This window comes from Hyaena hyaena, unplaced genomic scaffold, assembly GCF_003009895.1.
Source record: "Hyaena hyaena isolate Hyena2069 unplaced genomic scaffold, ASM300989v1 scaffold_135, whole genome shotgun sequence".
Taxonomy (NCBI): Eukaryota; Metazoa; Chordata; class Mammalia; order Carnivora; family Hyaenidae; genus Hyaena; species Hyaena hyaena.
Window position 1 is genome coordinate 672,550 of NW_024080767.1, and position 17,381 is coordinate 689,930.

The 17,381-nt window shown below is 38.1% G+C and overlaps 1 protein-coding gene across 6 annotated transcripts in view; it reads left to right on the top strand.

Moving 5' to 3' along the window:
- Nucleotides 1-17,381, top strand: part of LOC120235679 (CGRP receptor component) — a 42,557-nt gene that overhangs the window by 13,474 nt on the left and 11,702 nt on the right. For 4 of the 6 annotated variants that reach the window (XM_039238090.1, XM_039238093.1, XM_039238091.1 and 1 more), the window contains one exon: nt 4,377-4,471. The exons of the other annotated variants lie outside the window; for them this stretch is intronic. In XM_039238090.1, the coding sequence (XP_039094021.1) occupies nt 4,377-4,471 (95 nt within the window). The remainder of the gene's footprint in view (nt 1-4,376; nt 4,472-17,381) is intronic. 6 annotated transcript variants of the gene reach the window in all.

Sequence of the window (17,381 nt, forward strand, 5' to 3'; positions counted from 1 at the left end):
GATGACCGGCCACCAAATCATGACTAATTCTTACTTGATTTGAGTAGTTTTACTCTAACCCAGTTTTTATTCTGTTCATGCAAGTGGAGGGAATTTGGCCAATGGTGAGGGCTAGCCAATGACAAAGTTGGAGGGAATAGTTAAAAAAAAAAAACCGTCCTCAATTCTAACACCATTTGTGAGCCAGGGATCCCTAAGACCACCCTCGGGTTCAGTAATTTACTGGAAGTATTCAGAACTTACTGAAAGCTATTATATTCACAGTTATAGTTCATTACATGAAAAGGATACAGATTAAAATTGGCCGAGGGAAGAAGAATATGCAGCAGATTCTCGGAGAAATGCCAACACAGAGCTTCTATTGTCCTCTAATGTGGGTGGAGTCAGAACATGTTTCTCTTGAAATCGTGTGTGATAGTACATACAAAATATTTTTAACCAGGGAAGCTCAGCTGAACTTCAGTGTCCCGAATTTTTTTTAACGTTTATTTATTTTCGAGACAGAAACAGAGCACGAGCAGCAGAGGGGCAGAGAGAGAGGGAGACACAGAATCTGAAACAGATTCCAGGCTTTGAGCTGTCAGCACAGAGCCCGATGTGGGGCCTGAACCCACAGACCGCGAGATCATGACCTGAGCCGAAGTCGGACGCTTAACCAACTGAGCCACCCAGGCGCCCCCAGTGGCCTGAATTTTTAATTGTGCTCTGTTGTATAGGTGTGATTGAATGATGAGTTGCCCATGTAGTTCATCTCAGCCTCCAGGTGCACTGATACTGCATGACCCAAAGCCCCTACCCTAAGTCACATTGTTAAGACCTTTCAGTATGACCTAAGGCTTCCAGACAAAGGTAGTCCTACTAAGGATAACATTCCAAGACTCTGGAGATTGCCTCTCAGAAGCTGAAGGCAAAGGCTATACTGTCTCTTTGGGCAAAGCTAAATTCTTTATTGCACAAAAAGTGATGATTTTTATTGTAAAAACTTAGTACCAAAAAGTATAAAGAAGAAAGCTAAAGTAATTCATAATCTAACTAGTTGACATTTTGCTAAGTTTTCTTCCAACGTTATGCTTTATTCTTAAAAAGAGGAAAGTTGAAACCATTATATTTGTTATAAATGATGTTTGATTTTTTAAGTATATATTTTTTTAAGTTTACTTTTATTTATTTTGAGAGAGAACAAGCTGGGGAGGAGCAGAGAGAGAGGGAGACAGAATCCCAAGCAGGCTCTGTCTGATAGGGGGCTCAAACTTAATGAACTCATGAAGAGTGAAATCATGACCTGAGCCAAAGTCAAGAATTGACGCTTAACTGGCTGAGCCCCTCAGGTGCCCCTGTGACGTTTGATTTTGTATCTGTCATTTTAATTTATGTTTTCAGCTATTTCCTTTCAAATCTGATTGTATCTCCATAAAGGACTTAGTTTTTATTTTTTTAACTTTTTTTTTTTAACATTTTATTATTCTTTTTAAAGTTTATTTATTTTGAGGAAGGGTGAGAGAACAGAGGAGGGGGCAGAGAGAGAATTCTAAGCAGGCTCCACATCATCAGCACAGAGCCTGATGTGTGATGACTGATGTGTGATGACTCGAACTCATGAAGTGTGAGATTATGACCTGAGCTGAAATCCACTAGTTAAGGATGCTTAACTAAGTGAGCTGCCTGAGAGAGAGAGAAAGAGAGAGAGAGAGAGAGAATGAATGAATGAATGAATAGCCCAAGCAGACTCCATGCTCAGGGGCTTGATCTCAGGACCCTGGGATCATGACCTGAGCTGAGATCAGTCGTATGCTTAACCAGCTGAGCCAACCAGCCACCCCAGGATTTAGTTTAAATTATCTTTATCTTTTCAAAGACATAATTAAACCTGGATTCAGTTACTATAATTCTTTTTAAGGAATTTAAGAGGGTTTTTTAGCATGTTTGTCACCATTCCTCCCTGCCTGGTTTTGTTCATCTAATCATGTTTTTAAAATCCCATCATTCATTTATTCACTCATGTTCTTTTACATTGTATCCTTCATCCCTTTAAAAAAAAAAAAAAGAAAGAAAATGAGGGGCACCTGGGTGGCTCAGTTGGTTAAGTCTCCGACTTAGGCTCAGGTTCGTGTGTTCAGGCCCTGCATTGGGCTCTGTGCTGACTGTTCAGGCCTAGAGCCTGCTTTGGATTCTGTATCTCCCTGTCTCTCTGCCCCTCCCCCTCTAATGCTGTGTCTCTCTCTGTCTCAAAAATAAATAAAACATTAAAAAAATCAATAAAAGAAAATGAAATGTTTGTAATTAGTTTTACAGCCAAATTTAAAGCTGTCAGGTGATCTTACTGCATGCTTAAATCAATCTAAGCTCGCTGCCACTCTGGTACATATTTGCTAAGTTCTTTTCATTTGTGGTACCTTAAGGAAAATTATTGTGGTGGTAAGTGTTTTGAGACTTTTTATACCTGAGAATATATTTCTCGTGTTTTTAATGTGAATGACCCCTCATCTGAACATGGAGTTCTTGGGTTCAGCCTCCATTCTGCAAGGCTCTGTAGGTACTATTTGGTCTCTTAATTGTTTGTTGTGGAGGAGTCTGAGACCAAACAGATTTTTGAAGTTGGGAGGAACTCTTAACTTAGATGTCTGAGGTTACTGTTTACTTTTCAGGCTTGAAATTCCTTTCAGGTTATGTCCAGGTGGGATTTCCTCTTTTTAAAAAAAAGTAAGAGCCTTTTAATTTGAGATAATTTTACTTTTACAGAAAAGTTTATAAAGATGGTGCTGAGAGTTTCCAAATGCTCTTCCCCCAGGTTTCCTTGATGTTAACATCTTATATAACCATGGTACAGTGATCAAAACTAAGAAAATTATACAAAGATTTTATTAAAATTTTCTCAGTTTTTCCATCATTGCTCTTTTTCTGTTCAAGGATCTGATCTGAGATGCCGTTTTGTATTTAACATGTTAAATGTTAACATGTCTCCTTAATATCCTCCAGTCTGTAACGGATCCTCAGTCCTTCCTCATCTTCCATGTATGACTTTGACACTTTTGAAGAGTACCAATGCAAGTATTTGATAGAGTGTCCCTCAGTTTTGGTTTGTTTGATGTTTCCTTACGACCAAACTGAAGTAACAGCTTTTGGGGAAGAATGCCACGGAAGCGATTTGCCCTTCTCATTGTGTGATACAGGGTACATGATATCAGTGTCTTCTCACTGATACTGTTAACTTTGATCACTTGATTACGGTGGTATCTGCCTGGTTTCCCCACTGTAAAGTTACTGTTTTTCTGTTTCCACTTTGTATTCTTAGAAAGGAGTCACCCAGTCCAGCCCATTTAACAGCATGGGGATTAGGCTTCACCTCTTGAAGGGAAGGAGATCAAAGAATTTGAGGACATATATTAAAACCATCACAGTGTTAATAAATATTTGGGGAAGATGCTTTGAGGCTATGCAAATATCATACTTATCCTTATTAAGCTTTTGCCCATTAATTTTAGTATTCTTTGGTAGGTCTTTCCTGCAGTAATTATTACTGTGGTTCAATTGCCTAATGGTGATTATTTCCCTCATTCCTTCCATATTTAACACAGAATTCTTCTGTAAGAAATAATTGTTCCTTCTCATTCATTTATTTATTTACTTATATCGATAGGGATTTGTGACTAATCTATTCTTTGGTGTTCTTGTCTTTAAAAAAATTGTCTGAAGGGGCTCCTGAGTGGTTCAGTCTGTTGAGTGGCTGACTTTGGCTCAGGTTGTGATCTCACGGTTCATGAGTTCAAGCCCCATGTTGGGCTCGCTGCTCAGCATGGAGCCTGCTTTGGATCCTCTGTCCTCTTCTCTCTCTCTGCTCCTCTCTTAAAAATAAACTTGCACTGTCCCTTAAAAATAAACAGTAAAAAAAATTGAAATATGACAAAACTGTCAGATTGAGTTTTTTCTTTTTCTTTTTTAAAGATCAGAAAAGCTTTCTTCTAGAATGTCATTCATTATTCCTGTTCTAGCTACTGATTTTCTTTTTGGGGAATTACCATAATATGAAGATTGACTCTCCTGAAGGCATTTATTTTATAGAAGATTAAAAAAAATTTTTTTATGTTTATTTTTGAGAGAGACACAGTAAGAGCAGGGGAGGGGCAGAGAGAAAGACACAGAATCTGAAGCAGGTTCCAGGCTCTGAGCTGTCAGCACAGAGACCGACGTAGGGCTTGAACTCAGAGACCATGAGATCATGACCTGAGCTGAAGTTGGACACTTAACTGACTGAGCCACCCAGGTTTAAAGATTTTTTAAACAAAATTTTACAATACTAAATTATAGCCATGTCTTCCCTTTGTCTCATTCAGGTTTTTTTGGTCATGCTTTTTCTTTTTCTTTTATTTTTTTCGTAGACATTAAAATATATATCAAAAACACCATGCAGGCACCAGAGTCCTGAGATTGTCAGAGAATTTCTCACAGCAATGAAAAGCCACAAGTTGACCAAGTAAGTAAAAATTATTTTAAGTAGGTAAAGTGTGACACATAATGAAAATGATAGCTTACAAAAACCATCCTTAGCATTGGCGTATTTCTATTTAGTGTGTTTGGAATTATACTTAACACACAGTTCTCTTTTATAATAGGATCATGGTATCATAGATCAGACAGCTAAGATTTAGACACAAAGGTCCTTCTAGAGCCAGAAACAGAATGGACTTTTTAATCTCAAAGTCTTTTTTGTTGTTGTTGTTTGATTCGCAGTTCTGTGAGCTGTCCCATAACCCCTTTCTAGCACTCAGGTCAAATTGGTTAGAAATGGAGTTCACAAATTAAAGTACTCTTTATAAAGTTGATCACTTAAGTCATTTGGCATTGTGTTTACTTGGGGCAAAAATGGCCTGATAATACTGTCTCCTAGGGCTCGATTAATTTTCCTTGTGGCTTTTTTTTGGAATAGGAATTATAAACATCATTAAAAATTGGATTAAGATTAGTTCATATGAGAAGAACACTAGCCCTAGTCTTTTAGAATTAATACCAGAGCTGATAAATCCCAAAAGCTGTTGTCATTCATTCAGGATTATTAATCAGTTTCTTTTGAAGGAAACATTGCTATTATTTCAGGCGCACGGAGGGATGCACTAACAATAGACTGACTTCTCTTGCCTCTCCAGATGAACTCCGAAGGCAGTCATCTTTCAGATGTGTGTTTGTGTATATACTTTGTCTTTTTACCTGTGGTAAAATTTATCATCTTAACCACTTTTAAGTGTATAGTTCATTAGCATTAAATATATTTACATGTTGTGCAGCCAGTATCCAGGAATTTTTAACCTTGCAAAACTGAAACTCTACCAATTAAATAACTCTCATTTCCTCCTCACCCCAACCCCTGACAACTACTGTTCCATTTTGTTTGTATTCTTTTTCAAGATTGTTTGGATTATTTAGGGTCCCTTGGGATTTCCATATGGTCTTTTCTATTTCTGCAAAAAATGTTATTGAGATTTTGATAGGGATTATGTTGAATCTGTAGGTTGTTTTGGATAGTATTGACATCTTAACATGTAAAGTTTTGCAGCCCCCACACATGGATATCTTTCTGTTTATGTCTTCTTTAATTCTTTCAGCAATATCTTTTAGTCTGCAGTGTACAAGTCTTTTACCTCTTTGGTCAAATTTATTCCTAAGTATTTAATTTTTTTCAGTGATGTAAATGAATTGTTTTCTTAATTTTTCATATTGTTCATTATTAGTGTATAGAAACACAATCTGGTTTTCGTGTGCTGATTTTGTATCCTGTAACTTTGCCGACATTGTTTATCAGTTCTAACAGTTTTTTGTGTGGAATCTTTAGGCTTTTCCACCATAACATAACGTTGTTTGTGAACAGGGATGATTTTACTACTTCTTCAGTTTGCATGCTTTTTTGTCTTTTTCTTGTTTAATTCTTTTGGCTAGGACTTCCAGTACTATGTTGAATAGAAGCGGTAAAATCAGGGATGCCTGGGTGGCTCAGTTGGTTAAGTGTCTGACTCTCGATTTCAGTTCCAGTCACGATATCATGGTTTGTGAGATTAAGTTCCATTTCATACTCTGCACTGACTGCATGAAGCCTGCTTGGGATTCTCTCTCTTCCTCCCTCCCTCTCTTTCTCTTTCTCCCTTTCTCTCTCTCAAAATAAGTAAATTTAAAAAAAAGATGTGAAAGCAGGCATCCTTGTCATGTTCCTAACCTTAGAGAAAAAGCTTTCAACCCCTGCACCATTGAATAGATGTTACCTGTGGGATTTTCATATATCGTCTTTGTTAATGTTAATGTAGTTTCCTTCTATTCCAAGTTTATTTTTATAATGCAAGGTATTGAATTGTGCCACATGCTTTTTCTGCAACAATGCAGATAATTAGGTGGGTTTTTTCCCTTCAGTTTTTAATATGATGTATATTACATTGATTTTCATGTGTTGAACAGTTCTTGCATTCCATGAATTAATCCCATTTGGTCATTGTGTGTAATTCCTTAATATGCTGGTTGGGTTGATGTGCTATTGAGGATTTTACAGCAACATAAGAGATACTGGTTTGTATTTTCTTGTGATGCCTTTATCTGGCTTTAGTCTCAGGGCAGTCTTGGCTTCATAAAATGAGTTTGAAAGTGTTTCCCCTGCTTTAATATTTTAGAGGAGTTAGAAGATTTGGTGGTTTTTTTTGTTTGTTTGTTTATTTTTTGAATATTTGACACACTGCATTCTTTAAGTAGGTTCACCACCCAATGTGGGCCTTGAATTCATGACCCTGAGATCAAGGTTGCATGCTCTACCAGCTGAGCCAGCCAGGTGCCCCTGAGAAGATTTGGCGTTAATTCTTGGTTAAATGTTTGCTAGAATTCACCTTTGAAACCATCCGGTCCTGGACTTTTCTTTGAGGTTTTAGATTACTCATTAAATCTCCCTACTACTTCTAGGTCTGTTCAGATTTTTTATTTCTTCATCATCCAGTCTTGGTAAGTTGTGTCTAGGACCATATGTATGTATTTTTGAGGGAAGATTATTCACTTGTTACCCAAAGTCATTCTTGTTCTTTGGTGTATTAGAAGCTTTAAACTTAGAAGCTTATGTTATTGGGGTGGGTCACAGAAGGTCTTCCTTATTAAAAGCCAGTGTAAGTTATATCAGATGAACCAGGGAAGTTTTATATCTCTATCTTACATTCCATTTACACATTTACACATTCCATTTATTGAATCCATTTAGTGTTTGTGCATTTGACACTCTAATTGTAATTCTCATAGCAGCCCAATGGACTGCTGTTACTATATAGACTCTACTGCAGATGGGGATATTTGTTTGTTATTTCAGGTTTCTAGTTTAACTTTGTCCTTTTTCGCTATCCTTGCTTTTGATTCCTGAATGATAAAGCACTGTTGTTATTCTGCCTGTTAGGATGAAATCACTTCATTCTGACTGATCCAAGTAAATCAGCATGTCACCTCTTTGAGTTTTCTCCAAACACTTTTAGTGCGGTAGGCCAAAATGCAAGAAAGAAGACTTTGTGAGAGCACCTAATGTTGTAGTCAGTTGAAACTGTTCCTTTAGTCTAAATGCTTTGGGGCCATTACAACCATTAACATTGATAAAACAGATTTGAAGCAGGTTGCATTTACAGTGAAAAGAACAGAAGCTGAATCCTGACTGTTATGGCTTTGTTGCCTACCTTTGGTACAACCTTTATGGCCAGTATTTGTGGTGTTTGAAGTAGTTGGTGGTGCCTGGCCTTTTTTGGTAGCTGAAAATCCTTTTAAGAAATATAACAAAATCAGGGGTCCTAGATGGCCCAGTCAGTTGATTGGCCAGTTCTTGGTCTTGGCTTGGGTCATGATCTCATGGTTTGTGAGTTCGAGCCCCACATTGGGCTTTGTGCTGATAGTGCGTAGCCTGCTTGTGATTCCTCCCGCTCATGCTCTCTCAAAATAAACTTTAAAAAAAAGTGTGCATAACCAGATGGTTCAGAAATTGGATTTTAGCTCTGAGAATAGACTAACTTAACCAATGGAAATGTTTCTATAGAATATTAAGGAAAGGGAAGGTGAGAAGAGAAAGTGTAAGGGTAGGAGAAGTAAGGCTTTGGCTGTTTTATATAAACTGCCTCATTTAATCCCGACAGCCAAAGCAGTGTTTTACAGAGGAGTGAGCTGAGGCTCAGATAAGTTGCATATGTGCCCCAGATGAGGCCCAGAGTGAGCGGTACAGCTTACCCAAAGTTCCATGTTGTTTTTCTGAGAAAGCTGGTAAGTGTGTGTTTCAAGATAGTGGACCCAGTGAGCCCTGTGGCTGTCCTTGCTTGGGCGTTGAGAAGGAACTTTTTCTCCTGGGGAAAAATAACAGCTGGGCAAGAAAATTTTTCACTCCCAGAAATTTTAGAGTAACGTTGGATTGCTACAAATATTTCTCTTCAAACGATTTATCTTGTCCTTAATATACAAGCAATTCATGTGTCTTGCAGAACAGTTTTATCACCCCCAGAAATTATCTCATTTTATCTTTTGTAATTAATCCCTTTTCCTATGCCCAGTGCCTGGCAACTGATCTGTTTTCTTATGAGTATGCCCTTTCCAGAAATCCTGTAAATGAAATAATACAGTATATAGCCTTTTGAGTGTGTCTTTCCATTCGCATACTGAATTTGTGATTTATCCACATTATTGTGCATTTGTTCCTTTTTATTGCTAAGTAGTATTCCACTGTGTGGATATCTTGCAGTTTGTTTATTCACTCATCAGTTGAAAAGACATTTGAGATGATTCCAGTTTTTGGCAATTACGCAGCTACTGTACACATACCATACCTGTTTTTATGTGAGCATAGCTTAAGAAAATGCCAAGCTCTTTTCTAAAGTGCACTATTTTGCATGCTCTCTAGCCAAAGTAAGAGAGCTCCATTTACTCCATATCCTCACTAGTACTTGGTGTTTTTAGTAATTTTTATTATAGCTGTTTATATTGGTTTGAAGGGGTATCTCATTGTGGTTTTAATTACACTTCCCTGGTAATGAATGACCATTTTCTTATTTTTATTTTACTTACCTTCTTGGATGAAATGCCTGTTTAAATATTTTGCCCATTATTTTGTTTTTATTACATAGTTTTGAGAATTTTCTTTGTATATTCTAGATATAAGTCTTTAGTTCATTATGTAACTTGCAGATATTATCTCTAATTTGTGGTTTGTCTTTTCATTCTCTTAACACGGTCTCAGAGCAGAAGGTTTTGATGGATGTAAAAACTGCCATATCCAGGGTTACAAAGATTTTTCTCTTATGTTTTCTTCTAGAAATGATCCATTTTGAGTTGATTTTGAGGGTATGTTGTGAGATAAGGGTTGAGATTTGGAGTGTGTGCATGTGCGCGCCGTGTGCACAGATTTTGAAGTGTTTCAGTGCCATTTGTTGAAAAGACCACCCTTTTCTTTGTTGAATTGCCTTTGCAGTGTTGTAAGAAATCTGTTGATTCCGTTACTACATTCTGTAATCTGTTCCATTGATCTGTGTGTCTGTTCTTTTGCCAGTACCACACTGTCTTAATCACTGAAGCAAAGTGTTGAAATCAAATGGTTTAAGTTCTTCAACTATTGTTCTTTTTCAAAATTGTTTTGGCTTTTCTGGTTCTTTTGCCTTTTTATATAAATTTTCACATCAGTTTGTTGATACCTAGCACAGATGCTGCTGGGATTCCGATTGGGATTGCATTACATGTGTATATCAGTTTTGGGGGAGAATGGATACGACTGTTGAGTCTTCCAATCCATGAAAATAGTGTATCTCTCCATTAATTTAGGACTTTAATTTCTTTCATCACTGTTTCTGTGGTTTAGCATACAGGTTCTGTACAATTTATTAGATTTATACCTATATATTTAATAATTTTTGGTGCTATTTTAAATAACACTGATTTCCAGATATTCATTGCTAACGTAGAGAAATCCACTTGATTTGTCTGTGTTGATCTTATGCTGTACAACCTTGCTAAATCCGTTTACTAATACCAGGAGCTTTTTTAGTACGTTCCTTGTGATTGTTCTATGTAGACAATCATGGTATTTGTGGATACAGACTTTAATTTTTTTCAAATCTTCTTGCCTTTAGTTCTTTTCCCTGTCTTATGCTCTGGCTAGGACCATGATGTTGATGTACGATGTTGGATAGGAGTGATAAGAGCAGCCATTCTTGCCTTGTTCCTGATGTTATGGGAAGGCTTTCAGCTATTTACCAGTGAGTACGTTAGCTTAGGTTTTTCATGGATGTCTTCTACCAGGTTTAGGAAGTTCAGTTTGCTGAGATTTTTATCATGACTGGATATTGAATTTTGTCAGTTGCTTTTTCTGTGTGTTGAGGTGTTCATGTGGTTCTTATTCCTTAGTCTTTAAAAATGTATCTTTTAGTTTTTTGGCTATATTTTTTCATATATTTTGCTGTAGGGATAGCAATTTACATACCTAATTGTTTATAGTCAGGATAAAGTTAATATTTTACCACTGTCAGTAAACTATATGTAAATCCCTTAACTTCTCTCTTTTATGTTATAGTTGTATTTATTGTATCTACATCATTGAAATTAGTATTTAGCTGTGTTTCAACATTTACTTTATATACTCTTACATATTTTAAAGAATTTAGGAGGATAAAATAGTCTTTTATATTTACCCAGAATTTTAACATTTATTTTGCTGTTTATTCTTTTTTTTTAATGTCTATTTTTTTTGAGAGAGAGAGAGCACGTGAGCAGGGGAGGAGGCGGGGGTGGGGTGGGGTGGACAGAGAATCTGAAAGCAGGCTCTGTGCTGAGCTGTCAACACAGAGCCTGGCATGAGGCTCCATTTCACAAACTGTGAGATCGTGACCTGAGCCCAAGTCAGACGCTTAACCGACTGAGCCACCCAGATGCCCCATTCTTCATTCATTTCTAAAGTTCCATGTTTATTTCTCATCATTTACTTTAGCCTGAAGAACTTGCATTAACGTTTCTTTTAGAACAGGCTGTGAATATTCTTAGTTTTCTTTCAACTGAGAATGTTATTTTCTTTCATTCCTGAAGGATAGTGTCATAGGTTAATTGGTCTTTTAGCACTTTAAAGATGTTATTTCAGTGTCTTCTAACTGTCACGGTTTCTGATGAGTAATCCGTGGTCATGCAGTGTAATAGTGTGTTATTTTCCTCTAGCTGCTTTCAATAGTTTCTCTTCTCTCCAGTCTTCAAAAATCTGATTTAGATTTTTTTTTTTAAGTTAATCTTTGCCGAGCTTCTTGATTATGTAAATTTTTGTTTCTTACCAGATTTGTGAGGCTTTGAACCATTATTTTGAAATATTGTTTTCTGGCCCAGTCTCTTTTTTTTTTCTTTCTGGAACTCCAAAGACAACTATTAGAACTTTAATAATGTTTCTATAATAGGTCCCCAAGGCTCTGTTTTCTCTCTGTCTCTCTCTCTTCCTTCCTTGCTCCTCCCCCCCTTCCTTTTTATTAACATTTTCCAAATATTCTATATGCTTGTTACTCTTAGCTCCTTAACTGGAGTATGTCCAACTCTGCTGACACAAAAAGCTTTGGACAACAAAATTCAAGTAGGGGATCAGGACTTGGGGGAGGGACTGGGGAGAAAGAAAATGATGTATTGCTTTTCCTCTAGATCTACTTTGATTGTCACTTGTGGATTCAGCTACACTGCACCTTGTCAAGTGACTGTATTTTCTTCTAATCCATGGCTGTTGATCAGTAAAGACCATGGGCAGTCCCATGCAGGGGAACCTTGTGCAGTGATAGAAATATACCTCTGGTCTGTCCTACATAGTAGCTTCTAGTCATATGTAGCTGTTGCTCATTGGAAATGTGGCTTGTGCAAAGGAGGAACTGCATTTTTAGTTTAATTTAATTTTAATTAAATGTAGGTATGAGTAGCTGTGTGTAGGCAGTAGCTGGCATTATAGCAGGACCTTGCACAGAGAGTCATTTCTTTGCAGGAAAGAAACTTTATTTGCACCAAGGCTTTTCTTTCCAGGAAAGAAACTTTATTCCTGCCAGTGCTGCTCAGTTGCGTTTGTACCTAAAGAACTGAGCCCTGAACACCACATGGTGTAGTTTTTTATATATGTTTTACTTCTTTGTCTCCCATATATGGTGACACACAAGCATGCGGTCTGATTAAGTAGTCTGATGTTACAAGGTCGTGAGGGATGTTGTCACATATGCATATAGCCAGGTTGCCTTGAGGTTTTTTTTCTTTCTTTCCTTAGGGAGGGGACCCTACCGCAGCATGTTGGGCAGTGCCATTTTATAATACCTCCTTTTAATTGACTTCATCTCACAGTCATAGACAACATTCCTTGGTTTTTACAAGTCCTTTGCTGAGTGATTCTGTGGGTTTGAACAAATGTATAATGACGTGTGTCCACTGTTGCAGTATCATACAGAGTGTTTTCACTGACCTAGAAATCCTCTGTGCTGCACCTATTAATCCCTCCCTCCCCACACATAACCCCTGGCAACCACTAATCTTTTTACTGTCTCCATTTTGTCTTCCAAGTGTCATATAGTTGGGATCATGCAGTATATAGTCTTTTTCAGATTGTCTTCTTTCACTTAGTAATATGCATTTTAAACTTCCTCCATGTCTTTTTATGGTTTCATAGTTTATTTCTTTTTAGCACTAAATAATATTCCATTGTCTGAGTGTACCACAGTTTGTGTGTCCATTACCCACTAAAGGACATCTTGGTTGCTTCCAAGTTTGGGCAGTTATCCAGAAAACCCAGTATAAACATTTGCGTGCGGGATTTTTTTCTTTTGTTTTGTTTTGGGTTTTTTTGCTGATGTAAGTTTTCAGCTCTTTTGGATAAATACCAAGGAGTACAGTAGATTGATGATAAGAGTATATCTAACCAAGACCGGCTTCCAAAATGGCTGTATTATTTTCATCCTCTCCATCAATGAATGAGAGTTTCTGTTGGCTCCAATCCTCACCAACATTTGGTGGTGGTAGCATTCTGGATTTTGGCCATTCTAATAGGTGTGTAATGTCTTGTTTTAACTTGCGTTTCTTTAATGACATATAATGTGGAGCATCTTTCTGCATGCTTCGTTGCCATGTCTGAATCTTCTTTTTGATGAGGTGTTTGCTCAGGTCTTAGCCATTTTTCAGTTGGGTTTTCTTACTGTTAGGTTTTAGAATTTGTAGTATGTTTTAGATATCAGTCCTTTATCCTGTCTTTTGTAAATATTTTCTCCCAGTCTGTGGTTTGTTTTCTCATTTTTCCGATGTTGTGTTTCATAGAGCAGATGTTTTTATTTAATTTTAATGAAGTCCAGTTTATCAATTATTTCTTTCATGGATTGTGCCTTTGGTTTTAGCTGAAAAGTCATCACCAAATTCAAGATCATCTAGGTTTTCTGCTGTGTTATTTTCTAGGACTTTTTATAGTTTTGTGTTTTACATTTAGATCTTGTTGTTTTTGTCTAGCTGGTGAAGATGCAGATTCCTGGTCCTCCCACACTGCCATTTGAACAACCTTTGTTCAAACAAGATAGTTTATACTGATCTAAGTTCACAGACACTTGTGTAATCTCCATTTTGTTACTAAGCCTAGTCAGCGAATTTTTAATTTCATGAATTATGTTTTTTAGTTCTAAAATTTCCATTTGTTTATTGTTTACAGTTTCTCTTTCCTGAGAACTTCTAATATTCCATCATTTCAAGAGTATTGTTATAATAGCTACTTTAAAGTCTTTGATAGTTCCAGTGTATGGGTTATTATAGGTTTGATATCTGTTGATTATCATTTCCCTTGAGAATGAGTTGTATTGTCTTCTCATTGAGGTAAGTTTTTATTATACCCTGGACTTTTTCTTTTTCTTTTCTTTTCTTTTTTTTTTTTTACAAATAGTTTATTGTCAAGTTGGTTTCCATATAACACCCAGTGCTCATCCCCACAAGTGCCCTCCTCCATGCCCATCTCCCCTCTCCCCCCCCCCCCCCTAACAGTCCTCAATTTGTTCTCAGCATTCAAGAGTCTCTCATGGTTTGCCTCTCTCCCTTTCCCCCACCATTTCTCCCCTTCTTCTCCTCCATGGTCCTCCGTTAAGTTCCTCCTAATCCTCCTATACGTGCAATCATATGATATTTGTCCTTTTCTGCCTGACTTATTTTGCTCAGCATAACACCCTCAAGGTCCATCCATGTTGCTACACATGGCCAGATTTCATTCTTTCTCATTGCCATGTAGTATTCCATTTTATAGATAAACCACATCTTCTTGATCCATTCGTCCGTAGATGGACATTTAGGCTCTTTCCATATTTTAACAATAGAACTCCCCTATGACCCAGCAATAGCACTGCTAGGAATATACCCAAGGGATACAGAAATGCTGATGCATAGGAGCACATGTACCCCAATGTTCATATCCTGGACTTTTTCAATATCGTATGTTTAGACTCTGGATCCTGTTATTTTTTTTATTAAAAAATTTTTTTTACATTTATTTATTTTTGAGAGCTAGAGTGAGAAAGAACATGTGTGGGAAGGGGCAGAGAGAGAAGAAGACACAGAATCTGAAGCAGGCCCCAGGCTCTGAGCAGGTGTTCAGCACAAAGCCTGACGTGGGGCTCAAACCCACACACCGTGAGATTGTGACCTGAGCCAAAGTCAGACACTTAACCGACTGAGCCACCGAGGCGGCCCCTCTGGACCCTCTGGATTCTGTTAAAAGCCTCTGGTTAATGTTGCTTTTTTGTTCTTGTTTCTTTTAGCAGTCCATCAACCCAGTTAGGTTCATACTCAAGTCTCTTGCCTTCCATGGGTGAGGATTTCAGTGTCAGTTTAGTTTTTAAAACCTTTGATCTGCTGTTTTGAATCTTTTTTGCAAGTGAGACTGGAGTGGTGGTTAAACGTCTTCATTCCACATTGTGTTTGCTGTGCTGGGTCTGTTTGCTTTTTGCTGTTTTGGGGCTATTCTGCACATGAATAGCTCTGGCTGAACCTAGGGTTTGTGCTGATGAATGTTCAAATGTAGGGGAATCCCCTTCTCTAGGTCACCTCTCTGGTTTTGCTCCATACTCTCTGACCTACTTGAGTCCCCGTTTTTGGTTCTCTGGCTACAAGTACTGGATTTCTCTCAAAGTTTTAGCTGCCCACATGTGCACTTGTTACTGGTGTCACCCTTGGAGCAAAGCAGGGAGAGAGAAAGAGAAAAGGGGGAAAAAAGGTATTAGTTGGCACTCTGGACCACTGGGACTCTCTTCCTGGACCCCCCCCCCCCAGGACTCCCTGAGGAGCTGCCTTTGTGAATTTCAGATTTCTAGGTTGCAGGGGCCCCTTTTCCCAATCTTATGGCAGGAAAGATGGAATTTCTCTTGGAGTTTCAGCTGCTTGTGGAGCTACTGTCATAGGTTTGAGGATCAAGGCTATTAGGGAAAAGAGAAAATGAAGCAGAAGAAACTCACGGCTATCCCCCACACGAGCTAGTCCTTTAAGTTTTGTTTCTGTCCCCAGTCCTCCCACTTTTGTATATTTTTCAGAGTCCTTAGGTTATTCCTTTTGTAGCCTGTCCTGTTTTGTTTTGGTTTTTTTTTCTTTTTCATTTTTTTGTTATGATCAGCAGAAAGATTGGCTTACTGGTCTCACTCTATCTTGTCTATAAGACAAGTCCTGATGGTCGATTTTTCAGATCTCTTAACTGTTTGTCTGGTCTGGTGTGTTGCTTCCCAATCTCTGTATCTTTTCTGCTACAAAAATGCACCTGGCTACCATTTGAGAAACCCCTAAATGGAGTGCCTCGCTGGCCCAGTAGAGTGTGTGCCTCTTGATCTCAGGGTCATGAGTGCAAGAGTTGGGCATAGAGTTTACTTTAAAAAAAAAAAAGATGCACAAATGGGGATTGTCTTGGAAGTTGATTCATGATTGGACATAGTCTATGTAAATTTAAAACAGATTGTAATATTCAGAGAAGTGCCCTTTTTCCATTTGTAATCCTAAATTGAATTTGTAAATTCCTTTGTGACCTTTTGGTGCCTGCCTTTCATTAAATGGTTGATTTCTGGGACAGATCATGTGCCTGTGTTTTTACATAGGTTATCAAATGACTGCAAGAAGCAAAAGCTGTAGGCAGTGTTGTTCTACAAACAACCAGTAGAGGGGGCTGGCAGGCTTTTTTCTTTGTAGCTGGGGCCTGACTCCTGGAGGCGTAGCCAACCATTGCAGCCCATTGGCTTTCATTGGCCTTAGTACTTATGACCCAGGGGGTTGCTTGCCATATGCCATAGAGACCTGGACAATCTTGTGCTAACCAGTGCGGGTTAAGACAAGAAAATCACATTTATTACAGAAACTGTTTAAGTGCTTTTTAATCTTTACATCTGATTATCTTCTAGTAGACTTTTTCTTTACCGTTCTCTCAGGGAGAGGAGATTCAAGATAATAGCCTTGAATTGTCCAGTTCTCATAGTTTAAAACTGAACTCTACTAATTTGTTTAAATACCTCCACTACTAAGAGTCCATGTTTTATTTTACTGCATAGCTTTATTTAGCAAAATGGTAGTATTGAGACTCAACTTAAAGTCACTTTAAGACCAAGTTCTATGTTATTTTCTTTTTTCTTTTTTAGTGTTTACTTATTTTTGAGAGAGAGAGAGACAGAGTGTGCATAGGGGAAGGGAAGAGAGACAGGGAGACACAGAATCCGAAGCAGGCTCCAGGCTCCAAGTTGTCAGCACAGAGGCTGGACTAGAACCCATGAACCATGAGATCATGACCTGAGCTGAAGTTGGACGCTTAACAGACTGAGCCACCCAGGTGCCCCAAGTCCTATGTTATTTTCTAAAGCATGTTCACCCACCAAAGCATTTGGTTCCTTAAGCATTTAATTTTTGCTTGAGGCATTTAGTTCTTTCAAAAAAATTTTTATTTAAAAAATTTTTCTTTAATGTTTATTTTTGAGAGAGAGAGAAAAAAGGGGAGGGTCAGAGAGGAAGACACAGAATCTGAAGCAGGCTCCAGGCTCTGAGCTGTCAGCACAGAGCCCGACGCGAAATTTGAACTCACAAACCACGAGATCATGACCTGAGCCAAAGTGGATGCTTAACTGACTAAGGCACCCAGGCCCCCCAAGGCATAGCCTGGCTTGCAGCCCCAGGTCTCATCCTGAGATCTTCTCCCTAAGATGTACAGCTATGTCTGCCAGGAATAGAAGAAGAACTTGCCTTTGAGACTCAGCTTAGGTAGGTTTGTAAATAACTTTGTACACGATTATAACTTCTGTACACGATTACTCTTAGGGTTTGGCAGTGTATTTGGGACATGTACTTCTGGAGCCAGCCAAGCTCAGAGTAGATGGATGGGTTGTCAGGTTTCCCTAGTATCTGGAGTTAGC